The sequence below is a fragment of the Neodiprion fabricii genome, chromosome 1, assembly GCF_021155785.1.
Source record: "Neodiprion fabricii isolate iyNeoFabr1 chromosome 1, iyNeoFabr1.1, whole genome shotgun sequence".
In the NCBI taxonomy this organism is placed as follows: domain Eukaryota; kingdom Metazoa; phylum Arthropoda; class Insecta; order Hymenoptera; family Diprionidae; genus Neodiprion; species Neodiprion fabricii.
The window spans coordinates 3,576,214-3,599,238 of record NC_060239.1 but is presented as its reverse complement, the minus strand read 5'-3'; the positions used below and the strand labels follow the sequence as shown (position 1 = coordinate 3,599,238).

At 40.8% G+C, this 23,025-nt stretch overlaps 7 protein-coding genes across 10 annotated transcripts in view; 3 read left to right on the top strand and 4 right to left on the bottom strand.

The window, feature by feature from the left end:
- LOC124187969 (extracellular matrix-binding protein ebh) overlaps positions 1-9,613 on the top strand; it is a 62,251-nt gene extending 52,638 nt beyond the window's left edge. Inside the window, exons 1-5 of one of the 3 annotated variants that reach the window (XM_046580182.1) lie at positions 1,420-1,572; positions 1,963-3,270; positions 3,413-3,511; positions 3,621-4,364; positions 7,048-9,613. In XM_046580182.1, coding sequence (XP_046436138.1) covers positions 1,489-1,572; positions 1,963-3,270; positions 3,413-3,511; positions 3,621-4,364; positions 7,048-7,365 — 2,553 coding nt within the window. In that variant the 5' untranslated portion in view covers positions 1,420-1,488 and the 3' untranslated portion in view covers positions 7,366-9,613. Of the gene's footprint in view, positions 1-1,419; positions 1,573-1,962; positions 3,271-3,412; positions 3,512-3,620; positions 4,365-4,926; positions 5,229-7,047 lie in introns of those variants that run through there. The other 2 variants (XM_046580184.1, XM_046580183.1) reach the window with 2 other exon arrangements.
- Positions 9,614-10,688: 1,075 nt separating this feature from the next.
- Positions 10,689-14,755, top strand: LOC124187971 (protein AAR2 homolog). Its single transcript, XM_046580186.1, has 6 exons — positions 10,689-10,900; positions 10,978-11,220; positions 11,315-11,430; positions 11,504-11,657; positions 11,727-12,002; positions 12,084-14,755. The coding sequence occupies exons 2-6, from the start codon at positions 11,030-11,032 to the stop codon at positions 12,490-12,492; spliced, it is 1,146 nt and encodes a 381-aa protein (XP_046436142.1). The 5' UTR covers positions 10,689-10,900; positions 10,978-11,029; the 3' UTR covers positions 12,493-14,755.
- LOC124180766 (matrix-remodeling-associated protein 5-like) lies at positions 14,194-15,021 on the bottom strand. Its single transcript, XM_046566540.1, has one exon. It carries the CDS (start codon positions 15,019-15,021, stop codon positions 14,194-14,196), a length of 828 nt encoding a protein of 275 aa, XP_046422496.1.
- A 580-nt stretch (positions 15,022-15,601) lies between these two features.
- LOC124180758 (leucine-rich repeat, immunoglobulin-like domain and transmembrane domain-containing protein 2) lies at positions 15,602-16,438 on the bottom strand. The gene has a single exon (XM_046566526.1). The coding sequence runs from the start codon at positions 16,436-16,438 to the stop codon at positions 15,602-15,604; it is 837 nt and encodes a 278-aa protein (XP_046422482.1).
- An 874-nt stretch (positions 16,439-17,312) lies between these two features.
- Positions 17,313-20,445, bottom strand: LOC124187972. 2 transcript variants are annotated; one of them, XM_046580187.1, is made up of 5 exons: positions 20,149-20,445; positions 19,655-19,864; positions 19,478-19,564; positions 19,088-19,399; positions 17,313-19,008 (listed from the first exon to the last, which is right to left on the bottom strand). In XM_046580187.1, exons 2-5 carry the CDS (start codon positions 19,853-19,855, stop codon positions 18,781-18,783), a joined length of 828 nt encoding a protein of 275 aa, XP_046436143.1. In that variant the 5' UTR covers positions 19,856-19,864; positions 20,149-20,445; the 3' UTR covers positions 17,313-18,780. The 2 variants fall into 2 exon arrangements, with proteins under 2 accessions (XP_046436143.1, XP_046436144.1); XM_046580188.1 differs by lacking the exon at positions 20,149-20,445 and having other exon boundaries at positions 19,655-19,963.
- LOC124180712 lies at positions 17,455-18,297 on the bottom strand. Its single transcript, XM_046566461.1, has one exon. The coding sequence runs from the start codon at positions 18,295-18,297 to the stop codon at positions 17,455-17,457; it is 843 nt and encodes a 280-aa protein (XP_046422417.1).
- A 189-nt stretch (positions 20,446-20,634) lies between the features above and the next one.
- Positions 20,635-22,425, top strand: LOC124187973 (mitochondrial import inner membrane translocase subunit Tim17-B-like). The gene is made up of 2 exons (XM_046580189.1): positions 20,635-20,790; positions 21,197-22,425. The coding sequence occupies exon 2, from the start codon at positions 21,208-21,210 to the stop codon at positions 21,709-21,711; it is 504 nt and encodes a 167-aa protein (XP_046436145.1). The 5' UTR covers positions 20,635-20,790; positions 21,197-21,207; the 3' UTR covers positions 21,712-22,425.
- The last annotated feature ends 600 nt before the right edge of the window (positions 22,426-23,025 follow it).

Sequence of the window (23,025 nt, the reverse complement as noted above, 5' to 3'; positions counted from 1 at the left end):
CCATGGACTGAAACACTTTGTGTGTCGTTGAAATGAATGGAAGAACCCGAGAACCATGCTCTGCCCAAGAGTATCTGATATACGTAATATATACGAGACTCATGCGGCGTTTTTTGTATGCGATAAATATCGTCGACACCGATCGTCCATGCAAACTTTTGACTGCGTAAAAGTGTGGAGTAACAAGAGCGGAATAAACATTGATGCTGGAATACGGGTTGGATTCCGGTCTTGCCGGTCAATTACGGAATCACGGAAGACGGTTTATAACAGAGACTTATCGGAAATCCGCTGGATGATGAGAGGTCTTTCTTTACGTAACGTTACACGAACAGTATCTCTTTTTCTCCTCTTTTTATCGCTCTTTTAATCCTCAACTCCCGGACGCGCGTAAGAGTCGATTTGTGAAGAACGCGTTGTTTATACACTACGAAAGTTTCGAATTTCACTCAGTTTTCCTCGACGTCATTCGGCCTGTCACACTCTGGCGACAACAACGCGACCGCACGAATGTCAAGTGAATTATTTAAGTTAGCGTAACAAAGTCGTGAGAGTGAGTCGGTAGTGTGTACGTATTTATCACGGTTATATATTATACACTAACAGCCGTAGTAGCGGGGGAGGCGCGATTTAATCCTAGGATAAACAGGCGGTCTCACCTAATGCTCGTTATAACTGACAATGAGTCATAACAGGTAGATAACGATAAGTCGAATGTATCGTCGTAGATGTATCTGGTGTGTGTGTGTGTGTGTGTTACATGTATTCGTATGCCCGCTGTGACAATCGTTTTGGAAAAATTTTTGTGACGCTATTTTGGGGTATTTGGATATATACTAGAAATATTCTTGCTCCGGCATTGTTGACTGGTTTAAAGTTCGGAAGTATAATTCGTGCAATTTTCACGTGAATTCTGTTTGTGCAGAAATTTTAAGAGAACAGAAGTCATTTCATCGTGAATCAGTGATTGTATATATATATATATGAATTTGAAAATCTTTGTTTCGAATAATTGCGAATAATTGACAACGAACTCGTGAAATTGTTCGGTGTTTAATGCCTAACTTCCCTGTCGACGTGCATAAATATCACGTTTCTTCCTTTTGTCTCTCTCTTTATCTCTTTTTGTTTTTCCTCCTTGCTCGCAAAGTGATATAGCTGTTCACGGTTACAGATATAACATGGATTTTAAATTCTGAACCCTACAGTCATTCTACAAAGCAAAGTAAATATTTTCCATGAGTCAGTTATAAGCTCAGCGGACAGAGAGGCTGATTGTTCTACACGTATATTTCCTGCGTGTATTCCTAGTAAATAACGTCCGTAATTCGGTTTACATAATAATAATAGGCCGTGCTGGCCCAATCGGCGTGACGTTCGCCAGGTCGTCCTTAATCACCCTTAAAATCATTTCAGTACTGTTCGAACCGTGATACGATGCAAAGTGACAGTCGTTGAACTGTTGGACATATTTCGTACCGTGGTGAAATGATGAAAAATCCTTGCCGGTGTCTGTACTATCAGTTTGCGGACATTGAAACATTTATGGATCTCACTTCAAACTGTTACAGAGTAATATTATGTGTAATAAACGGGGTAGCGATAAACCAGGAAAAGTCCGGAAATTCCGACGGGCCATAGGGTTGAACGTACATTTTTTTTTTTCATAGATGGTTTTCAAACTTCAGCTATAAGCTTCGCGAATTCAGTTGAGCTAACTTTCGGAAATTGTATATCGTTCAGTTTCTAATTATTCGTGCGAAACTAAGCAATACTGTTTGTGTTTTTTAGATTCAAATATATATATTCAAGGTGTACAACTTCTGGAGCTTTTGGTCGTAAAATTTGCCCAAGTTTCGTGGGAAAACGTCGGGAAATTTTATTCGAGAAAAAATTTGGCAAAATTTTTTGCGTGGTCTCGAATCGAGGAGTGACCGTGACTTCCGTTTCGTTCTGTTTCAGCAATGTAGCAGTGGCTCGACGGAAGGCGGAGTAGTCAGCGGAGGTGGTGGTATGGACTGTCTGCCCCTCCGACCGGGACCGTTCCACTACCTGATAAGCGAGCAGGCCAAGTCCCTGGTGGCGTTACAGGAGCTACAGAATGAAGTCGGCGCCCTGCTCGAGTTCCGGGACCTCGTCATCGAGACGTTCCCAAACCTACGGCACAAGATGGCCGCCTCGGCGTCGCCCGCGTCTTCGGCGTCCGTGATGTCGACAACGAACATTCCCCTACAGCCGTTGACGAGTCCCTCGTCGCGTCGTATCGCCGAATGGGAACCGGGACGAGTGAGGCGACGAGCGCCGAGGGAGGGCGAATCCTCCTCGTCTCTGCCCCGGAGTCGGAGCAACTCCCACAGCGGTGGTAACAAGCACAGCGCCACGGTCCAGGACTCCGGTTTCAGCACGGAGACCTCCTCCAAGGACAGCGCCTCGACGGCCATTCCGCGACCTCCGAGCCCCCGGCCGGTACTCGACGAGGCCGAGGACGAGCTGTGGAACCTCCTCGACGTCATCCATAGGCGGGGAACGCGGCTACGCGAGGAAGTCGAGTGCCTCCAGGGGCGGCTCGAGAGCGCGGCGCCCGAGGAACTCGGCCTGTCCGACGACGTTCTCGAGGCTGTCAGAAAGGTCGCCAGGCCCGAGGAGTCGGCCAGGATCGAGGACGACGACAAGGTTCAGGTGACGGCGTTACGCAGAGAGAAGGAACACCTCATCGACAAGGTGACCGAACTGGAGGCCGAGACGATATCGAGTCGGGTACGGGCTCAGGAACTACAATCGGAACTCGAGGCCTTGGCCGCCCTCAGAAACGGCCTCGAGGATCGCCTCAGGGCCGAGATCGAGTCCAAGAGAGAGATCCTCCACGCACCCGGACCGCAGAGGATAGTGACCGACAGTCCACCACCCATATCGTCACCGAAATCACCCGGGGATATCAGAAGCAACGTTTCCGCATTCGCCTGCGTTGGTTCCGCGAGCAAATCCCATAAGAATAGATTTCGGACGAGGACCATTGAGAAAAATGTAATCGCTAATATTAATAACCAGGTTAGCTACAAGGAGGCATCTAGGAACGCGGACGATGATGTTCCCAAGTCTAACGACGACGCGAATAGGTGTCGACTCGGACGGTTGGACTCTGTACTTATATCGCCCAAGGATCTTCGACGGCCGAAAAATGTTGATTCGAAAAAAATTGTCGCCATTTTACACGAGCATTCGCCAATTGAACTGCAGCGACACCTTATCACTACCACCGTCCATAATCAGGTGAGGAGGATGTGTTGCTATTTTATATACCACGGCGTATCTAGAATTAATACTCGTATGTTCGACAGTAGCAACGTCTGTTCCTGACAAAGTCATTTAGTAATTGACTAACGATGTTTTTCTCTATCACTTGTTTTTCCAGACTCTGCAAGAGCGACTGAACGAAGCTGAAAAGAATTCTGAAATCCTCACGGATCGTTTAGACAAAACGCGAGAGGAGAACGACGACCTCCGATTTCAAGTACGTTACAATTTATCATTTTTATCATCGATTGCAATTGGCGCACGCTCGTTTATCCTTGGATCTAAATTTCCCAATTATCCGTAACGAGTTTTCTCTTACGTTTCAGCTTGCAGAGAGAAATATCGAGCTGGAAGGAACGCGGGCCCGAGTACGGGTTCTTGAGCGTTTTCAGCATCGACCGCCGACAGAAGTCGATCTTAACGACAGCGACATCGAGACGGCCAGAGGTAGCGATCAGGGCTGTCTTGAGCCCGGCAGCAGTACGGAATCGGCGAGAGATCACCACCAGGAAATGGTACCATCGCCTCGTCGTCGACCCAGTAGAATACCGCTTCCCGGGGCGAAGCAAACGGCTCCAAAACCGCCGACCCACGGCCGGAACAACAGCAGAGAATCCTTGAAGTCTCTTACGAGACAGCCGAGGGATTCGAGCCGTGACAGTCTCGGTGGGAAATCATTTTCAAAAACGAGAGACTCGAGTCGCGAGTCGTTGAGTAACAAGAGTTTACCGAGAACAACGGGCAACGCCGGAAGTGGAAGTAGAAGTGGGAATTTGAACAATAGTATTAATAACAAGGATCAAACTGCTTCGGCCAGCAAGGATTCCCTAAACAGATCTTTGCCTCGGCATAACAATTATAACTGCAGCCCGAACAGCCGTGACTCTTTGAACAAATCTTCCTCCTCTTTGTCTCGCGGTTCTGTCGGCAGGGAGGCGAGAGACTCTCTCGAGTCCGGTGGGGTGCAGAACGTCGTTAATTCACCGGGAACTCCTCCGCGGCGTCCACCCGCGCCTGCACGTCGTGCCCACAGTCTTGCACGTCCCTCCGTTGAGTCTGACACAGGAAAGGTACGACCAGCAAAGCAATTTTTTTGGAGCAGCTGGCTGAAATCACCGTTGTCAAATGGCCCGACGTAGTAGGGACACACATGAGATCACGGGACGATAATCCACGGCTGTACCTCGGCCTCGGTCTCGTACATACATTCCCTCCTCCTATCTTTGACACCGCTTCCTCGTCGTCCCGATGATCCTCGGTCCTCGTCACTAATTCATCATCTTCAGCATCGTCATACACAAAGCATATCGCACATACACTCGGACACTGAACCGCTTGATATGAAATTACGAATATTTTTTTAGTGCGGTGGGAGAAAGAAGCGTTAGTAGCCGGAACCCCGTGTATCGATATAAGGATTCATCTTTGTTCAAAATGTTTTTTTTCTTTCTTCTCTTATTCTATTGACTTGTTTTCACGTCATTATAAGTTATACCTTCATCGTCATCCTCATAATCGCCATTGTCATATCATTTATAAATTAAATCAACTATTACTTATGTAGATGACAGAAATGTCAGATCGCGACCACCTCTTTACGCTGATTTTTTTCTTTCTAATTTCAAATTTCAGTACACTTGCCAGACGACAAAGAGGTAGGATTTTCATTGTGAAATTGAAACTGACGAAAAGCAAACAAACTAATATCTATGCGAAAACTGTTAAACAAAATAAAAAAAAAAACCAATCATGCAACCCACGGTGTTGACACGTGTAACGTTTATCTCTGACGTGGAAATATCGATGACGGGATCTTCGTCTGACGATTACTGAACATCGAGTGTGCACTTGCGACTACCCTCGTCGACCATCGTTGTGTAATAAATATACATATATATAAATGAAAACAAGAACAACAACAACAACAACAAAAAGAATATATACCGTGTATATTTACAAGAAATGAAAACGAAACTGACGACTGACGTCGATACCGATCCCTTTTATTTCCTTTAATAATTGACGAACAAGAACACAGCTATGGTACCGTTAATCGAATAGCACCAATCAATCAACCACCATCCACTTCTTCTACCAAAAGTCTGATCTGGAGCGCAGCGAGTGTGCGTTCGAGACCGTCCCAAAGTCGTCCAAACGAACACAATGGCCAAAATAAACGGCCCCTTCTCGCGTCAGTCAGTCAGTCAGTCCGTCCGTCCGTCGGTCTTCTCGTAAGTTATGCTTCTTTTATTATCATTTGCTTTCAACGCTTTTCTTGGATGTGGTAAGCTGTTATTGCCTGTAGAATGGTAGTATGTACGTAGAAAACATGTAACCCGTTTATGTTTCTTTTTATTTACCTCGACTTTATCACATACAAACGTGTAGCTTGTGACGGTATAATTATATACATATTTGCCAAATGACACCTACGTCATTATCGTTCTAAATATGGATATGGAGTAGCAGTAGTAGACTTGGTAATAATCTGATGTTATTGCACGCTGTTGGATTTCACTTACCCAGTATTCCAGATTTCAGGGAATCCAGATCACGTTTCTGTCTAAAAAGTCTGTCTGTCTCCGAGGCTTCTTCTCTTTCGAATCTCTGATCGTAGCTTAAAAATGCTACTCCAGTATGCAAAAAGTCGTATTGACAGTAAATTTGAAAAATTTTAACGGTATTTAAGTTTGGAGAAACTTTTGTACTGAGCACAAGACTTTGAGTGCAATCTCGATTGCCTTTGGTTTGGTTTGGTTTGGTTTGGTTTGGTTTTTTAATTCGTAGGTAGGAAGCTTTTGTTACGGTATTGGTCAAGGGTATATATATATTTTTTTTTTCATGTCCTGGTTTCTGTGGGAGAGTACCGTAGTAGTGCATGTGAAGAGGAAAGCCTCTATATAGTTTTGTAAATGGCGTTTAGATCCTAGAAAAACCCACCCTTATGGCCATTATCCTTCATTCATGGATCATCGAATCCTTGTTTACCATTTCGGTTCATCTATTCATTCATTTACTTCATTAATCTGATGGTACTCTTTGAGATAAATCGATCATGTGACATCGACAATGAACCGCAATATTCGCGCACACGAAACAAGTCAGATCGAAAAACAACTATTGGTATACATGGCATATTCATTCACACATTGTTAAGTATCGTCATGTTCTTCTTTACACTTTAATTGTTTTACATATAAGTTTTTCTTTTTATTTATTGCTATTTAATTTGCTCAAGTATTGTTTATTTGCTAGTTTTTACATATATGCCTGATCATCATGGATGCGGTCACTCCGTGTATAAATCTATAAATTACAACGGCACTTGTTAAGTACAAATCAAACAATTCGATACCACACGCTTGTACCTGCTTGGCCTGAGGTTCAATGACCGTTTTGTCTGTTATATTCAGGAATACTGTAATAGTAATCCGCGATTTTTGATGATATCGTTATGGTCCACTATGTACCAAAGCTTGAGAAAAAACAAAGACACCGTTTTCTCGAATTCCTTATCTTGTTTTCCAATGTACAAATTTTGTGGGGAAAGATCAGATGAGTCAGTTTTTTATGTTAGTATTGCACTTCCTGGAAAATAAATTTTGTTTTCAATTTTTACAGGTAAAGATCGATCCCGGTAATGTCAAGCTTATTTGAAATGTGTAATTCGATGAATTTTACTTTGTTATTCCCACTACTACCGATTATCCTACAATACAAACAGCGAGTTTATTAGGGGCTGTGATTTTCTAGGGATTCACCGATCCTCCGAGCTCTTGGTGTTCTACGAGCGGCAGCTTCAGGCACAGCGAATCTTCCTTGTACCCAGATTCTTTGAACCAAGAGACATCCTCGGTAACTGGATCTACCCGCGTTGAATTTATATTAGGATCACCGACGCGACACTTTCGCACGAGCTCTGCTGTATGGCCGCCAAGATATTTCGATAGCATTGATTCGGCTGCTTTAATCGCAGAAAGTCTTACTACAGATGAGTTTCCGTTAAGACGAGGCGAAGCCCTCGCCGAGTGTGACTCCCTTGAGAGTCACCCAATTTCCAGCGATGCTTAATTTATGAATAATTATTTAACATCATCGCATTTATGCATGTATTTATTTTTATTTTTTGATGATGAAACTTGTGAGCTTGATTACTTGAATCGATTCCATCCTGTCTATACGTGCGTGTAGAAATTTGTTACGAATTGACTAATTGCAGTTATAATAATAAATATATGATTATGACTTATCGAGTGATGTAGAGAGTGAAAAAGAAATTGATTTTCACCAGTAACAAGCCAAAATCAATTTGACGCTGTTATAAATTGTAAGCAATTGTTTGTATATATTATACATATTCTTAGTAAAATTATTATTATTACTATTATTTTCGGTTTGTTAATTTATTAAGCAATATGTCAAGAATGGATTTGCATCGCAAATCTTTCATTACTTGGTCTACTTTTGGTAGCTAATCATTGCTGGTTTAAAAAGAGATTCTAAACTGGGCACTGCGAGACACAGTTGGATTTAAACTTTCCGAGTAAAACTTAACTTTTTCGAAGAATAAAATATTAAATCGGATGTCACGCGATTCATTTATTTTAATATTGAATTGTAGTGAATAATATTTTGTTGAACGATCACAATTTTTTTTTTGTTAGAATACGAAAAAAAAAAAAAAAAACTAGGAAATATCCAACTTGAATGGAATTTGTTTACATGAAATTCTACTCCGAAAGTTACTGACCTTCTGCTGTCTACAATGGTACATTCTATCTTATCCAATAGAGTGGATTATTATAATTGTACTAGATGTATTGATAGGCAACTTTTTCAAGTTATATCTTCATTTTTATAATCACGTTTTGATACACGGTCGTGTAGAACAATTAGCAGTCGTGGAGGTGATTCATTCCATGTATGGCATACATCAGCAAAGATAAGATGCTTTTATTCCAACAAGCATTTGTTCCTTTTTATTCTAAACTCGTTTCAAATTTATTATTTTTTCTTATCCCCTTTATTTATTACTCAACTTTTGCACGAGCGTGAAAATGATAAATGTAACGAGTACGAGTGTTTATACACATTCGAAATAGATTTTTTATGCAGTTAGCAAGTGTGAAACATGTGAAAGGCATCTGCACGTATTTTGTATGTACAATCACGGAATTTCTCCTCAAGTCCGATTAGTCATTCGGTTCTTTTTTCGCGCTTTTTAGATGAAAAATCTTATTTCCAACGTATAATTTTGCGTGTATTGGCAAGTAATATGAAAAATTACCTTGTTGAATTTTCTGCACCTGTCACTCGTTTTTATTTTTCTTTATTAGGAGCTTGCGAGTGATATTTACCGTGAACTTGAATAATTCTATAACGTTACGATTTTAAAGTACTATTATACTACACAGTTCCTTGCTTCAACCAATTTATTATTCGTAATGATAATGATAAAAATAACGATGATAAAATACATAATATTAGTAATAATAAAATTATTAAAAATAATCAACAATCTATAACACACATAGTCACAGAGTAAAATGTGATTTAATTATAAATACCTATCTAAGTAACGTAGCTGAGAAAGGAGAAAAATTAGGAAAAAACATAAGATTAATAAATATAGGACTGAAGGACATCACTTATATTGTAATTGTAGTGCCTAAACAGAAGATTTTGCGCGGTACGGCAAAGTAAAATTAAATGAATTACATATATATATACATATATATTTTGCGTTCGCCCGGCAGTACTTGGTTACAAATTTTCGTAAGATGAGGCCGCTTTCTATGTATAAATGCGGTATAAATGCTCAGAAACCAGAAATTGTGCAGCCAGTATGAATAATCTGGTGCCCCTCCAAAACAGCTTCGGAGCTGCCTAACGGAGGCTATTATTTTTATATTTCAATTATTACAATGGATAGAAAATGTAAGTTAGCTAGCATGGGCTGACAATGACCAGGATTCTGACCGACGGTTATTATATACGATTGTTTGTATTATATTCAATTTAACATGTAGAAGGAACGTATTATCATCGTATTATGATTTCAATAACCGTGATATATCATTGTAATATCGATACACACGTGTAAATAGTTGATACATGAATATAGGTCAATGAATAAATAAATAAATAGATATGTATAGATGTAGATATATATATATATACATATATATATATATCTATACACAACCGTATACATATATCATAAAATATTTAAATAGTTCTAATGTAAATGAATTAGGTAATATGTAAGGAAATTACGGTAACGTGACAAGATTAATAAATTGAAATTACGTAAATATAAGATGTACCAATTTTATTTTTGAAAGCGATAACTTTTGATTTCTCCCTCACGTAATAATGCTTTTTTAGGTATTTAGGTAAGTTGAATTAAAATATAGTCCTAGTTATTTTTACAGCACATCGAGATTTATTTTTATGAAAAAAATAAATAAAATGAATATGAAACTGAATGTTTAGGTACAAAATGTACAGAATTAGATTCAAACAAGATTTGAGAGACTAGACAAATCAAACAGACTTGTAATATCTTTTTCTACATTCTTAAAAATTCCTGTTCAATCTGTTTCTATTGTACTGACGATTCGGTTCATCTTATCATTGAACAGGAGTTTTGAATAAAGTAGAGAAGGATATCACAAGTCTGCTCGATTTATCTAGTCTCTTTATTCTTGTTTGAACATCATGCTGTTCATTTTATACCTAAACATTCAGTTTTATATTTATTTTTATTTATTTATCTTCTTTTTTCCATAAAAATAGTTCGAAAATGCATAAAAATAAATCTCGATGTGCTGCGAAAAAACAAGCGCTATATTTTAATTCAACATACCTAAATACCTAAAAAAAAATTAAAAGTTATATTTCGCAGGCCTGTGTTATCATTGGCAATTTAATTCCATCTTGTGTCATTCAATTAATCTTTTTCATATCATTCCAAATTTCTTACACTTGTAATTGGAACATATATAAGCGTATATTCCGAGACTCTAATAATTATATAAAACTAGGACAAATTAATGTAATTTAATAATTACCAACACTGTAGCTTTAGAAAATTAGTAATCAATAGATATGTGTATCAGGAATTCTCGGATCATAATCAGATCGCCGGTTATGCTTAATTTGAAAAAAAGCCTTGGGAGTAATTGAAGTAATAATATTGCGTGAAATAATTATTGGTAAAATCAGTAACTCTATTGCCGCTGCAAAGAACGTTCGCATTAAATTCTATTTTGCCGGCAGGCTGTAAAACATATTACAGGTGACGCTTGGATCGGTACGATAGATGGAAACATGAAACATGGAGTCAGAAATCTCTAAAATCCATGGACATACAAAATCAGCTGTAGATGCGCGTCCGCCAATCAAAGGCCGCAACTCCGACTGTCGGCTTGTGGATTATGTGCGTGACGGTTCACCGTGCTTGTCAAAAAGTCTTAATTTTGTGCATTACAAATAATTACAAAATGGCGACATGAGAACGACGCAAATTTGTCGATGCCTCTTTTAATTTCAGAGCGTAAAATCGTACTTGACATACGTACGTCGCAGCATCAATGTAAAATCGGTGAGTAAATAGGTTATAAACTATACTTCAATCTTAATGTATGTACACGCTTATTTCATTTTTATTATATTTTGTAGAGGATGTAAAGATTCGATGTCCAAAGTGTGACTTTGAAGGATTATTTGAAAAATGAGCAACAAGGAAAGTGTCGAAATGGATCAGGAATTGGCTAAACGCCTCTTGGTTGAAGGGGCGACTTTGGTTCTGCTCAATGTTCCTCTGGGGACGGATTTTGGAGTTGATATGAAGTCTTGGAACACCGGTGAAAAGTTCAAGGGCGTTAAAATGATTCCTCCAGGGTTTCACTATATTCATTACAGGTGAATGAAACTGTGAACAAGAATTAGCAAGGCTTTATGATAGAATCATCGATGATTGAAACAAACTCTATTCATTCCACTTGATATGTTGCAGTGCTGTCAATGAGTTTGGAGATCTTGCACCCCGTTCAGGCTTCATTCACAACTTCAAGAAGTCTGAATTCTTGGCCATGTCTTGGGACGCGGAGAAAGAGGATGTCAGCACAGAACGTACGGAATTCTTAATTCTTCCCGTATACAATTTACATCAGCATCCACATATTGACACCTTTTTCTCTTGCAGCTCCTTCGGAAGAAACGGTACGTAGCTTAAAACAGAATCTGACTAGCCTTGATCAGTTTCTTGGCCCCTATCCTTATGACATTTGGGAACAGTGGAAGGGATTGACCAACACAATTGACGATGCGGTCGTAGAAAGATGTACACCAGTTTGTGGGTATGGAAAGCTTTCGGCATTAATAACTCCTCTATTCACCTACATATACTAATACTGTTCATTTTTCAGGTACATCCGATCAGCTCTGGAGTTGGAGAATTGTGACGATGCTTCTAGACCACGAGGAGGAGAGGCTGTGGAGAAGCGAACTCGACGCAGCGGTTTGTCCGCTGAGGACAGAGAGCAGCAGCTGCTTCCCCAATTGAAACCAAGAGCTGGGACTGAACTGAGGCTAACTAAGCTACCGGATAAAAGCTATCCTGATGGAGCAACACCTGCTGAAATAACGCAACATTCTCTTGATTCGAGCTATGCCCTGGAAAAGATGTTGGCTGAATTGAAAAAGTCTGTGGAGTATTTGGTTTTCATTTGGAATTAGGAGCGAAAGTTGTATACGGCTATTAATTGAAAATCATGAAATTACAGCCCGATAGAAATAATGGGAGAACTTCAGCTGGCGTTCATCTGCTTCCTGGTAGGACAGAGCTTGGATGCGTTTGAGCACTGGAGGAAGTTGGTCGGTCTTTTGTGCGGGGCCGACACGGCAATACCGTTGCGGCGTTCCATTTACTCCGAGTTTCTAAACACATTGGAGGCTCAAGTGGCCTGCGTCCCGGAAGAAGTGCTGTGCGACATTGTGGCTAGCAATAATTTCGTATATCACAACTTGCGTAATTTGTTTGCCAATATTGAATCTAACGACAAAGTCGACGGACGTCTGAAAACCCAGGCGGTCCGAGTGCGCGATAGACTCACGAAAAAGTTTCTCTGGGACTTTACTTGTCTGCAAGACGAAGAAGACGATGAAGCACCTGTCGTTGTGTCACTGGACTGAAAGGGGACAAAGAGTTAGGAAGATACTTTTGACTGATTGACTATTAACAATAAGAGGTGGATTGAATTCATTTGTATCGTGTATAAATAAGAAAACCGTTCATCTCGGCAACTAGAATACATTGAGATACTCACACTGTCATGAAAGATGAGAAACTTGAATATCCGATAGAGTTAGACTCTATAGGATAACGTGAAATTACGAAATGTTTTGAAAAATTGCACAAATCTAAAATCTATATGTAATTATTACATTGAAACTACGAAGTTGTGCTTTTTGTTATCCATCGCACCGTGATTTCTCTCTGTACGTAAGAAGTTCTCGTTTTTCATCTTCAGAAGAATTGCAATAATAATTGTATCTCCTAATGTAAACGTACGTTGAAATTCCTAGCTTCTCTCATGAGTTCAAAGAGAGACACGCGTTATATCGCTATCACTCGTTTATCAAATAATTACGAAAAAAAATCATAACGAGCGCGTCGATAAACATTTTCAATAATGAGTTACGGGCTGTATCTAACATGGTTCTCGTCCATCCAGTCTTCTAGTGTATTTCTTCGTTTTCAAGACCACACATTATACTCCTGTGCGATCTCTGCGGTTTGGAAATCGCAAGGGATGATCTTGAAACGCAAGTAATTTATTGTAGCTAATATTATGAATCAATTTGTTGGATTCGGTAATCATTCAGCGAGATTATCGGCAGGTTCGGAAGGCCCTGGAACCTCGGAGCTTCCTTTAAAACCTCGCGTTCATTTCCGGGTAGGTACGTAATCGTCGTCCTCGATTACTGTGACCGTCGACTTAACGATTTCCAGCTTTACAAACTTCTGCGAAAACTATAAATCCTTGCCAATAATGCAGAGAATTAGAATTACGGTCAGGTTCTCGCGATGAAACCCCATACTACCGAGATAGAGGAAAACACTGAACAGTGAATAATTGCGATTAATGTACACGAGATATATTTATACGCAAGAATTTTTTAGTTGGTGCAAATGCAATTGTTTACAATAACATAAATTGAATGACAAAATGTTGTAACCTCTGATTCGCTTTATCGATCTGTAAACTCCGATAAATCGGTCAGTGACTGCAGAGTCAAAGTCTAGTGTGCCGTCAGTAATATATAATTTGCATAATCAATTTCATGCGGATTCGCGCTTATACGCATAGAGTATAGACCATTTGCATTTGTCTACTTTCGTGTAGGTTGGCATGACTCGCTACAGCTACGTATAAATTCTGGGAAAACGATCCTTAAATTACAATAGTGTAACTGTAGGAGAATAACAACAAGGGTTAATATACCGAGGTTAATCCAGCTCAATTTCCATATATTTGCAGTTTCACTTATGTAAGACTCGACTGCCGTAACAACAAAAAAAAAGGGGGGATTGGGAAAATTAAATTTTGAAATAATTGCATATAAGCACGTCAACACAGTGTGAGTATAATATTTCTTTGTAGTGAATTTTCAGAGAATGTAATCTACATTTTATTAACACTGCCTCACATAATTGCAGATCTGACAACAATCGATGGTCAATCAGAATATTACCTTTGGAGTGATCACGAGATGTGAACAATGCGGATAAATATTGTGGGCATTGGTAAGAAGTGTGACCTAATTTCTAATTAGATACAGTATTAATAGCCGTATTAAGCGTTAAGTTATGACACATTATTCTACTTATTTTCAATCCTCATTACAATCTAAGAAAGGTGACGGTTTTTTCTCCAGAAATTCGCAGAACTGTTTAATGGTGTAATTCTCTCGGTTGGGTAATAATTCGCTGGTTCTGTTTTCAATACATTTGTTAAAACTTTCTTCGTCAAGATAAGACTTGGGTAATTTGTTTGAACACATTTTAATAAGCTCGTAGGGTGCATCTTTATACTCCGGGAAGTGGTGCCCTGTCTCAATGTTCTTGCCCTTCAACCAGTCTATTATCATGTCTTGGCACATCCACGTGAGACGATTGAACTGGAAGTAGAGCTCCTTCACTTTGAAATTGGTTAACGAAGCAATTGGAAGACACGTTATCTTGTTCGAGGAAATGTCCACCACTTGCAACGGGGACGTGGAGAAGAAACTGTCTTCTATGTGCTTAATTTGATTGTTTTGGAACGAAACAACCCGCAATTTCGAAAGTCCCTCAAACCAGGCGCCCTTTATGACCTGCAATTTGCCTCCGGTGACGGCCAAAAATTCCAGCTCTGTCAGTCCCTGAAAAGCGTTGTTCTCGATTTCTTCGGTACCACAGTAGAAAAATCCCAATCGTGCCAAATTCTTACTCAAACGGTCGAAAGACCTGTCCAGCACAATTTTTATGTTAGAATTACCAAACGTCACTCTGTCCACGTCGATTGGTGCCCTTTCCACATCGGCCAAATAATTATTCGTCCTGAAGCACTGGTACCAGTACACATTCGGCTTCGCATTTCGAAGCAAACACGAACTCCTCGACAAACGGGCAAACCCTACCGTGCCGAAGATGAATGCTAACAAACCGTGGAGCTTCATACTGATCCTTGAACGAACGCAGACTGAATTATCCCGAATGGTCAGCGAAATCTTATACCGCGGATGTCGTGCTCTCCGACTCCAGCGCGTAATTCAACCAATAGAGAAGAAGAGACGATAATATGGAAGACCGCGTGCTCGAAGATTATCCTCGTGCAACTTCCCCAGAGTGTCTATTACTGGAACAACCTTCTGCGAACTAGTTGGCCTGGTTAAAGAGGCAAATATAACTGATAGTTTGTCAAATTGGGTGGGGGTTGAAAATTATTGCCTTGGTGCAGAAGAACTCAACATCATAGGGACATGCCGAAAATGTGGAAGGTATATTTCGTAATGAAAAACACTTGCGTTAGATTCTTTATACTACATTTTGGTAATTCCACTATTTTCAAAAATGTGACTCATTGCAGTATGAATTTTCATGGCGAAACAGCTCAAGTGCTGCCTACTTATATACAGGACAGAAGCAATATAGAAGGTAATTTAATAATTAAGACAGCTCAATTTGCAACATGATACAAGATCGTTATTACTTGTTACATGTATATTACAAGTACGTGACGGTCATTCTCAATCTTCTTTATATGGAACAATCCAAGAACGGAGAGGGCTTGTCTCTGAGGTATTCGCACATATCTTTAACAGTGTAATCAGCCATGGGGGGTAAATATTTGCGGGTGGTCTCCCCGACGCATTTGTTGAGAAACGCTTCGTCCAGCTTAGGGGTCGGCAGCTTCGACACGCAAATTTTCGCAAGGTCATACGGTGGGTCCAGGTTGCCAAAGTCAAGGTAGTCCGTCCTGATGCCTGTTTCCTTGAGCCAGTCCATCACCAAGACCTGGCAGGACCAGGTGAGTCGGTTGTGTCGAAACTGGAAGTCGCGTGCTTTGAAATTGGCAACCTTAGCTGTCGGGATGCAGCTGAGCTTGTTACTGGAAACGTCAAGCCATTCCAGCGGCGGGAGAACCGCAAATACGTTTTCTTCGATGTGTTTTATCTGATTATTTTCGAACGAAACTCTCCGCAAATTTGGAAGTCCCTCGAACCATACACTTTTCATAATTTTCAATTTATTTCCGGGGAGAGCGAGCACGTTTAACTGGCGAAGGCCCCAAAACGCACGATCCTCGATCTCCTCGACACCGCTGAACAGAAATCCGAGGGTCTCCAAAGTTCTGCCAAAACGAGTGAAGGATCCGTTCCGTATGATTGGTATCCTCGAGTTCGTGAATGTCACGATCGGTATGTCGATCGGTGACTTTTTTAACTCGGATAAGTAATTATTGTCCGATCTGAAGCACTGGTACCAGTATTGAACGGGCCGCGTAACGTTCCTCAGCAAACAAATGGCGCTGGCCATTTCGGTCAGGCCCAAAACGCAGAGAGCAACAAACACGACGACACTTTGGAGCTTCATACTGATTCTGAGCTAGACGTCTACTAAACTCTCGCGAATTGTGAGGGGCATCTTATACCGAGCAGTGTTGTTCTGTCCAATTATATCTAGCGCATAATTGCTACACGTGCGTTATTCAGACTGCATATGATAAAGACGTTGGACCTTGTCTATGCTCGAGTATGGCGATTAGGAAACACCTTTTTAAATAGTTAGAAATATTTTCAACATTTATTACAGGATGTGGCCAATGAACTCGAATTAAGAAATTAGTGTTGGTTTAGTTTTTTCAAGTCAATAGAAGGACACGAGCTTCCAATTAACATATTTACATTCTTCCGCTTTTCGGTCAGAAATTTGGTTCACATGATTCGTCATGTAATATTCGTCGAGCTCCATTCTTTCACGTGGAGAAGGGTTTAAATTGCTTCGTCCGAAATTGATACTTTTTCTTTATACCCAATTTATTATTCGAACGACATGCGTAGGTCCAAGTAAACTGATTATGTTGAAGTCGCATTGGGTCCCAAATTTTTTTGACTTTGAATATGTTTCAAGATTGTCCAATACGCTACCAAATGGTAATATAAACTGAACAATAGTATCAGTGAAATTTCGACCACAGCAAAGTGAAATTCTTGACTGAGGGCTGATCGCTACCTTCGGCGTCAATATTTACTACCCTGAATGCAAACGTTCTGCTGAATTCCGGAGCTGAATAATAATCTAGAAACAGAGACATCCTGAAATTTTGTGCAACTGTAAAAAGAATCTCGCAATATATTCTCATGTGAGGAAGTTGAACCGAAGAAATTTTGAAGCCGAATAAATGTATGAATGAGTAGTGTGGTTGTAGGGTAAAGTGGGAATTGGATGAAGGAATATTGCTTTAAAATATAGTTTCATTTTGTTATATATTTTTCTTATTTTTATACAGATAAAGCTGAGTTTAAAAACGAGTTATTTAGTATACAGCACTAATATAATTATTGCAAAGGTATGGCAACTGCCTAATACATTCACGTAAGTATAAATATTCAAATGTCGAAACAATTCAAAAACGGGGACGGTTTATCCGTCAAAAATCTGCAAGCTTGTTCGACCGTGTAATTATCCCCAGGCGGAAAGAAATCCATTAGTTTCTTCCGAATGCATTTCTCCAGGCCCGTTTCGTCCAGTTTGTAACTCGGATGTCTCTCCACGCACATATTGATCAAGGGTTCCATTGGCGGGAAGGGTCCTATCGCCGCGAAATCATGCTTGATATTGTTCTTTTTAAACCAGTCGAGAAGTTGAGCCAGGCAAGCCCAAGCCAAGTGATTTCCTTCGAGGTGAAAAGATTGCGTACGAAAACCGTAAATTGAAGCTACGGGGATGCAGCTTATCTGGTTGAAAGAAAGATCGAGAGACTTGAGCGGCTGGACGATCTTGAAGAAGCTGCTTTCAACGCTTTTGATCTCGTTGTGGTCCAGGATGATCGTGTCCAGCTTCGAAAGCCCCTCGAACCACGTTCCCTTCACAATCTGTAAGTTGCACCCGGTAATTAGCAGCGATCGTAACTCGACGAGGCCCTCAAATGGACTGTCCTCGATTTCTCCCAGCTCGGAATAGTTTATCTGAACGCTTTTCAACCCGGGACCGAAACGAGCGAACGATTTGTTTCGCAGGTATTGTATCCTCGCGTTGGTGAACGATATTTTCGGTACGTCGATCGGTGCCGCCGCCAGATCGGCCAAGTAATTGTTCGACCTGAAACACTGGTATCTGTACACCTTCGTCTCGGGGGTGTTTCTTACTATGCAGACGCCGCTCGCTATTTCAGTGAGCCCGGCTGCCACCCCGAGAATAAAAACCGCGTTTACGGTACCCTGAAGCTTCATACTGATTCTAATCGCGGGACAGTTGCGTCGGTACTGAAGTCTCGTGAATCCCGCGAGAAACTTATACCGAGGATTTTAATAAGACTGAACATCAAGTTAACGTAACGCACGTCGCGTCGTAGCGATTAGAGCTCGGTACCACCTGCTGCGCAAGCCAGTTATCCGGTCTCTTGATTAGAAAATTGCCCCAGTAGTAGCGGGATATGAAAACGAGAAATTATTCTCGCTATTCGACGCTGCTAAAAAAATAATTGTATTCTTGGATGAAGCTTCTTTTTTTTTTTTTTTATTGCATACAGCGATCAGTGATCGCTGGTAGAAAAAATGGTATCAAATTTCTTACAGAAATGTTATACAACGCATAGGAAATAATCGGCACGGCACAGACTTGTCGGTCGTTATATAATTATGTGTAGTACGTAAAATGTCGCGTTGCGTTATGTCGTAACGGTAGCAAGAGTGAACGACTCCTGACAACGATCGTTAGACGACGGCCGATTGATTGGCGGCCTCCAGGGCCCGATTTTCCTCCGAAAGCAGCGTCACCTTTTGCTCATACTTTCCGCGAAGGTCTTGGAACAGGTGCAGCTGCGTCTCGTATTCCTTCTTCAGATCAGCGTTGAGTCGTACAGCAGAGTCCATTTTGTTCATCATTAGATTATGCTTCTCACGTTCGGCAGTGATCTTGCTCTCCATCGAGTCGACGTCATCCTGTAACGAGATAACAAAAAGAAATAACGTTAGAGTTCATTGGTAGCGAGCAAAGTAGAAACTGAAGGCTTCGGCTCACCTGCAGATGCTTCACCTCCATGTTTCTTATGTTGAGAAGATCTTTGGTGATCGCAACCACCTCCTTTAGGGATGAAACCTGCTTCGACAGGGCGCTTATTTGGGTCTGTTGATTGGTGATAAGACGACCACGGTCGTCGAGCATCAGCTGAGTCTGCGTAAGCATATTCTTCAGGTCTTCCTTCTCTCTTCGCAGAGTTATTTCATCACCTTCTCCGCTCGTTACCGCGTTGTACGATGCCTGAAGCGCGTTCAGCCTTCTCTCCGTGTCGGTCAATTTTTTTTTGTAATTATCACGCTCGTGTATCCTTTTCTGTTGATACCAGAGGATGATCAGTTACCGCAATGAGGTATCAGATAGACTGGTTGCAAAATACCCTGGACAATTTACCTGAATTTCCAGCTCAAGTTTCGACACTTCAGAAGCCTCCTTTCCGTTCTGCTTTATCGTGTTTTCTGAACTCTTATTGCTTTCCTCCTGGGAATAATTTGATGATGATATTATATTGATGTGAGTTTCTATTGCGGAAAAATCTTGAAATGACTTGTATGCTTCATCAATTATTACCTTTTCAGGTGACTGAGGCTCTACAATTGGTGATGATGATGAAACCTTCTGCTCGGCGTTTGATTCCGAGGAGGCGTCAATCGGAGGAACGACAACGTTGTCACCAGTATTTTGGACGGGTGGCGAAGTATTAATTTCGGTGATTGTCTGGGCGCCGGAGTCACCGCCAGCGTTACAAACGGCCTCAACGTTGTCCGACATATTTATCTGCTGTTAAATCACGATCAAGTTTCAGGGAATGATCGATAAAACTGAAGGAAATCCTTCTAGAGCAATGATCAAAACGGTAAAAGGAGAACCGAGACGATTGAAGCAAGCGCACAATTATTTCTTGATTGTCTTTCGGTATTTCCGGTCGTTGCAACTGCACTTGTTTATTCCGGGAAGAACGATTACCAATCAATATATATCCGATGACGGAATATAACGTAATCAGCTTCCATTGGATGAATTGAGAAAGAGAGAGAGATATAAATCCTCTGTAATATACTTACGTCCAGAGCAGCGGGAAATGAGAATCAACTGGCTCTTCAATGTATTTTTGGAAATCACTGCGTACGCGTTATTTTGGTACTTTCACAGCTGCGCGTTCAGGCGTTACATGGATGGATGTACATACATGCATACTTGCAGGCCTTGTAACAGTGATCGTTTCTTTCACAATTGGAATTTAGCGTATGATAGCACGAAGATAAGCATTGAACGAAATAAAACCGACCAGATTGCGTTGCTACGAAAATAACACTCAGATTTACCGGTCTCGATTATAAATGTCTCTCAGTTATTCTAAATGCAGTTTCAATCGGCATTATCACGTTTCCGAGGCTTGAATTCTTGCGCCGACGCTTTCTTTCGTCGTTCCACCGAAACGAGACTGCGCACGAAAAGTTAAAACAAATACTCTTCGTAGAATATAAATCGATTTTAAAGCTCGATAATTGAATGAAAATATTAGTTTGTAATATTGCTTTATCGAACAGTGTTTTTTGGGGAAATTGTGAACGCATTTGGAACGATCAAGTATTTTGTGATTAGCAAGGTCTTGAAACTGAGCTGCGTAGTCCTTCAGAGCAACGCTCGTGTGTGCCCGTGGTATAATCCGTCGCAACATCGGACGAAAGAAAATTATATCCACGGTAAGTATTATCGAGTGTTTTAAACCAGACATTTTATAATTGATATAAGCTACGGACACATTTTTCACACAGATATTTCACCGTGAGAATCATTTGCGTGTAAGCTGTCACTTGTCACTTTGGCGATCGTTTCGTCATCCTAACCTCTATTCCACCGATACAAATTGCTCTTATCGTTGGTCCGTTGATCGTCGAGTGGGATGATTTGATTTTTTTTCTATTACCGGGTAGCATTGCACGGTGTTCTTACCTCAGAATATTTTACGGTGAAATTGAGTTACACGATTTATAATCAGCGGCTCATGTTTCATTCGAATTTTCTGCGTTTAGTGCAAATTCATCACTGAGAAAATTCTCAACAGTTAAGTTTAGCCGCTATAATTTATTCTTGTTTACAAATCTATAGTCGATCTGAGGATGGAGGAATACGCGAGAGAACCTTGTCCATGGCGGATTGTCGACGATTGCGGAGGCGCGTTCACAATGGGAGCGATCGGGGGTGCCCTGTTTCAGAGCATTAAGGGATTCAGGAATGCACCGAGCGGTATGAACAAACGGTTCGTCGGAAGTTTGATGGCAATAAAACAGAGATCGCCTATTATTGCCGGAAACTTTGCCGTCTGGGGCGGTATGTTCTCAACGATCGACTGTACCTTGGTACACTTCAGGCATAAAGAAGATCCGTGGAATTCTATTATCAGTGGGGCGGCGACGGGCGGAATATTGGCTGCGCGAAACGGTGTCCCAGCGATGGCAGGGAGTGCGATTATAGGCGGTGTTTTATTGGCGCTGATAGAAGGCATCGGTATATTATTCACCAGGCTTTCAGCCGAGCAATTCAAACCCCCTACCCTTGTTCCAGAGGATCCCTCCCAGCTTGGCCCTCCCCCGACGCTCGCAGAGTCGAGAAACTATTCTTAATAAGCTTTAGCTTTAGTTCCTCCACCGTATTAGGGTACTACAATTCACTAGTTTCTTTATATTTCAAATATCGGCGATGTCTGAATAATCGCCGATCGAATAAAAGGTTCGACCTTATCTGACGATTCTTTAATTTACCCACAACCGCGGGTACTTTCGGATCAACATAGACGTTCCAGACGGACTTATGTTTATAGTGTGTAAGCAAGAAAAATTATGATGTTTTATTGCAGTCTATGTATGGTTTCGTTTATTAATCAAACTTCTTTGGGTACTCTGCCATTACTTGGCGACATTACATTGTATGAGATCAGTTCGTGAAAAGAAAAGCATGGCTGTAATAATAAACGCAGGGTTGCTGCAAAGTGGGTAAAAACTGAAAAATCTCAGGGAATGATACTTTGAAGCCTGGAATGTAAAGTACTTCTATAGGTCAAAAAACTTCAAATCTACGGAGATCTGACAGTTTTATACATAATCACTGGTAAAGTTATTTATAATATAACATTTTTTCTTTAGTCTAAAATTAAAACAAGTAGCAACAATCCTGCGATGCGATATCATTGTCATTCAAATAGGCACCAGGAGTCAGCGGAGATTACGTTGTTATTATTCCAATTAAGCCGGCAAGGTTTGTGTTTACACACATTGGATAATTGTGAAAATCATAAAGTTTTCTCTTGTAAAAATATAAGATAAAATTCTCTGTTTAAATCCTTATTTTTCAATTGATGATCGATATGATTTGTTTTGTTAGTTGCTGTCTTCTTCCTCGTCATTTTCACTCTCCTGCCAAGTATTCGGAACCTCAAGATCTAGTTCCTTCTTTACGTTAGTTTCCATCGGCACTGCATTTGTGCCGACCGAATCTTGCGACGCTGGTACTGTTTGCTTCCCAGCATTTGAAGCATTCGCTAGATGAAGCTGTTCGACCTAAAACAGCTTAAGAGCGAATTAGAATCCACTGAAATACAATTTTATTTTACTTATATTACGTTTGCATTTGTGACTCTTCATTCGAAGCATTCACTAATATTTTGCCAGATTTTCACTCTAATACCGTGTATATAAATACTAAAAAATATTCTTGCCTGGAGTGCGTGAAGCTGCTCGTCTATTTTCGACAGCATTGAAACAATCAGTTCCTCCTCCTCTTTCAATTCTCGTTGATATCGAACAAGCTCGTTCACTTCCGTCATGTTTATACTGCTTATCTCCCTGAAATCTAGAGACAAGAACTTCGCCTACCAACCGGATTACGTGCTTTACGTCGAGTGATGCCAGGTTCAAGGACAACGAAGGGTGCTTTCAGCT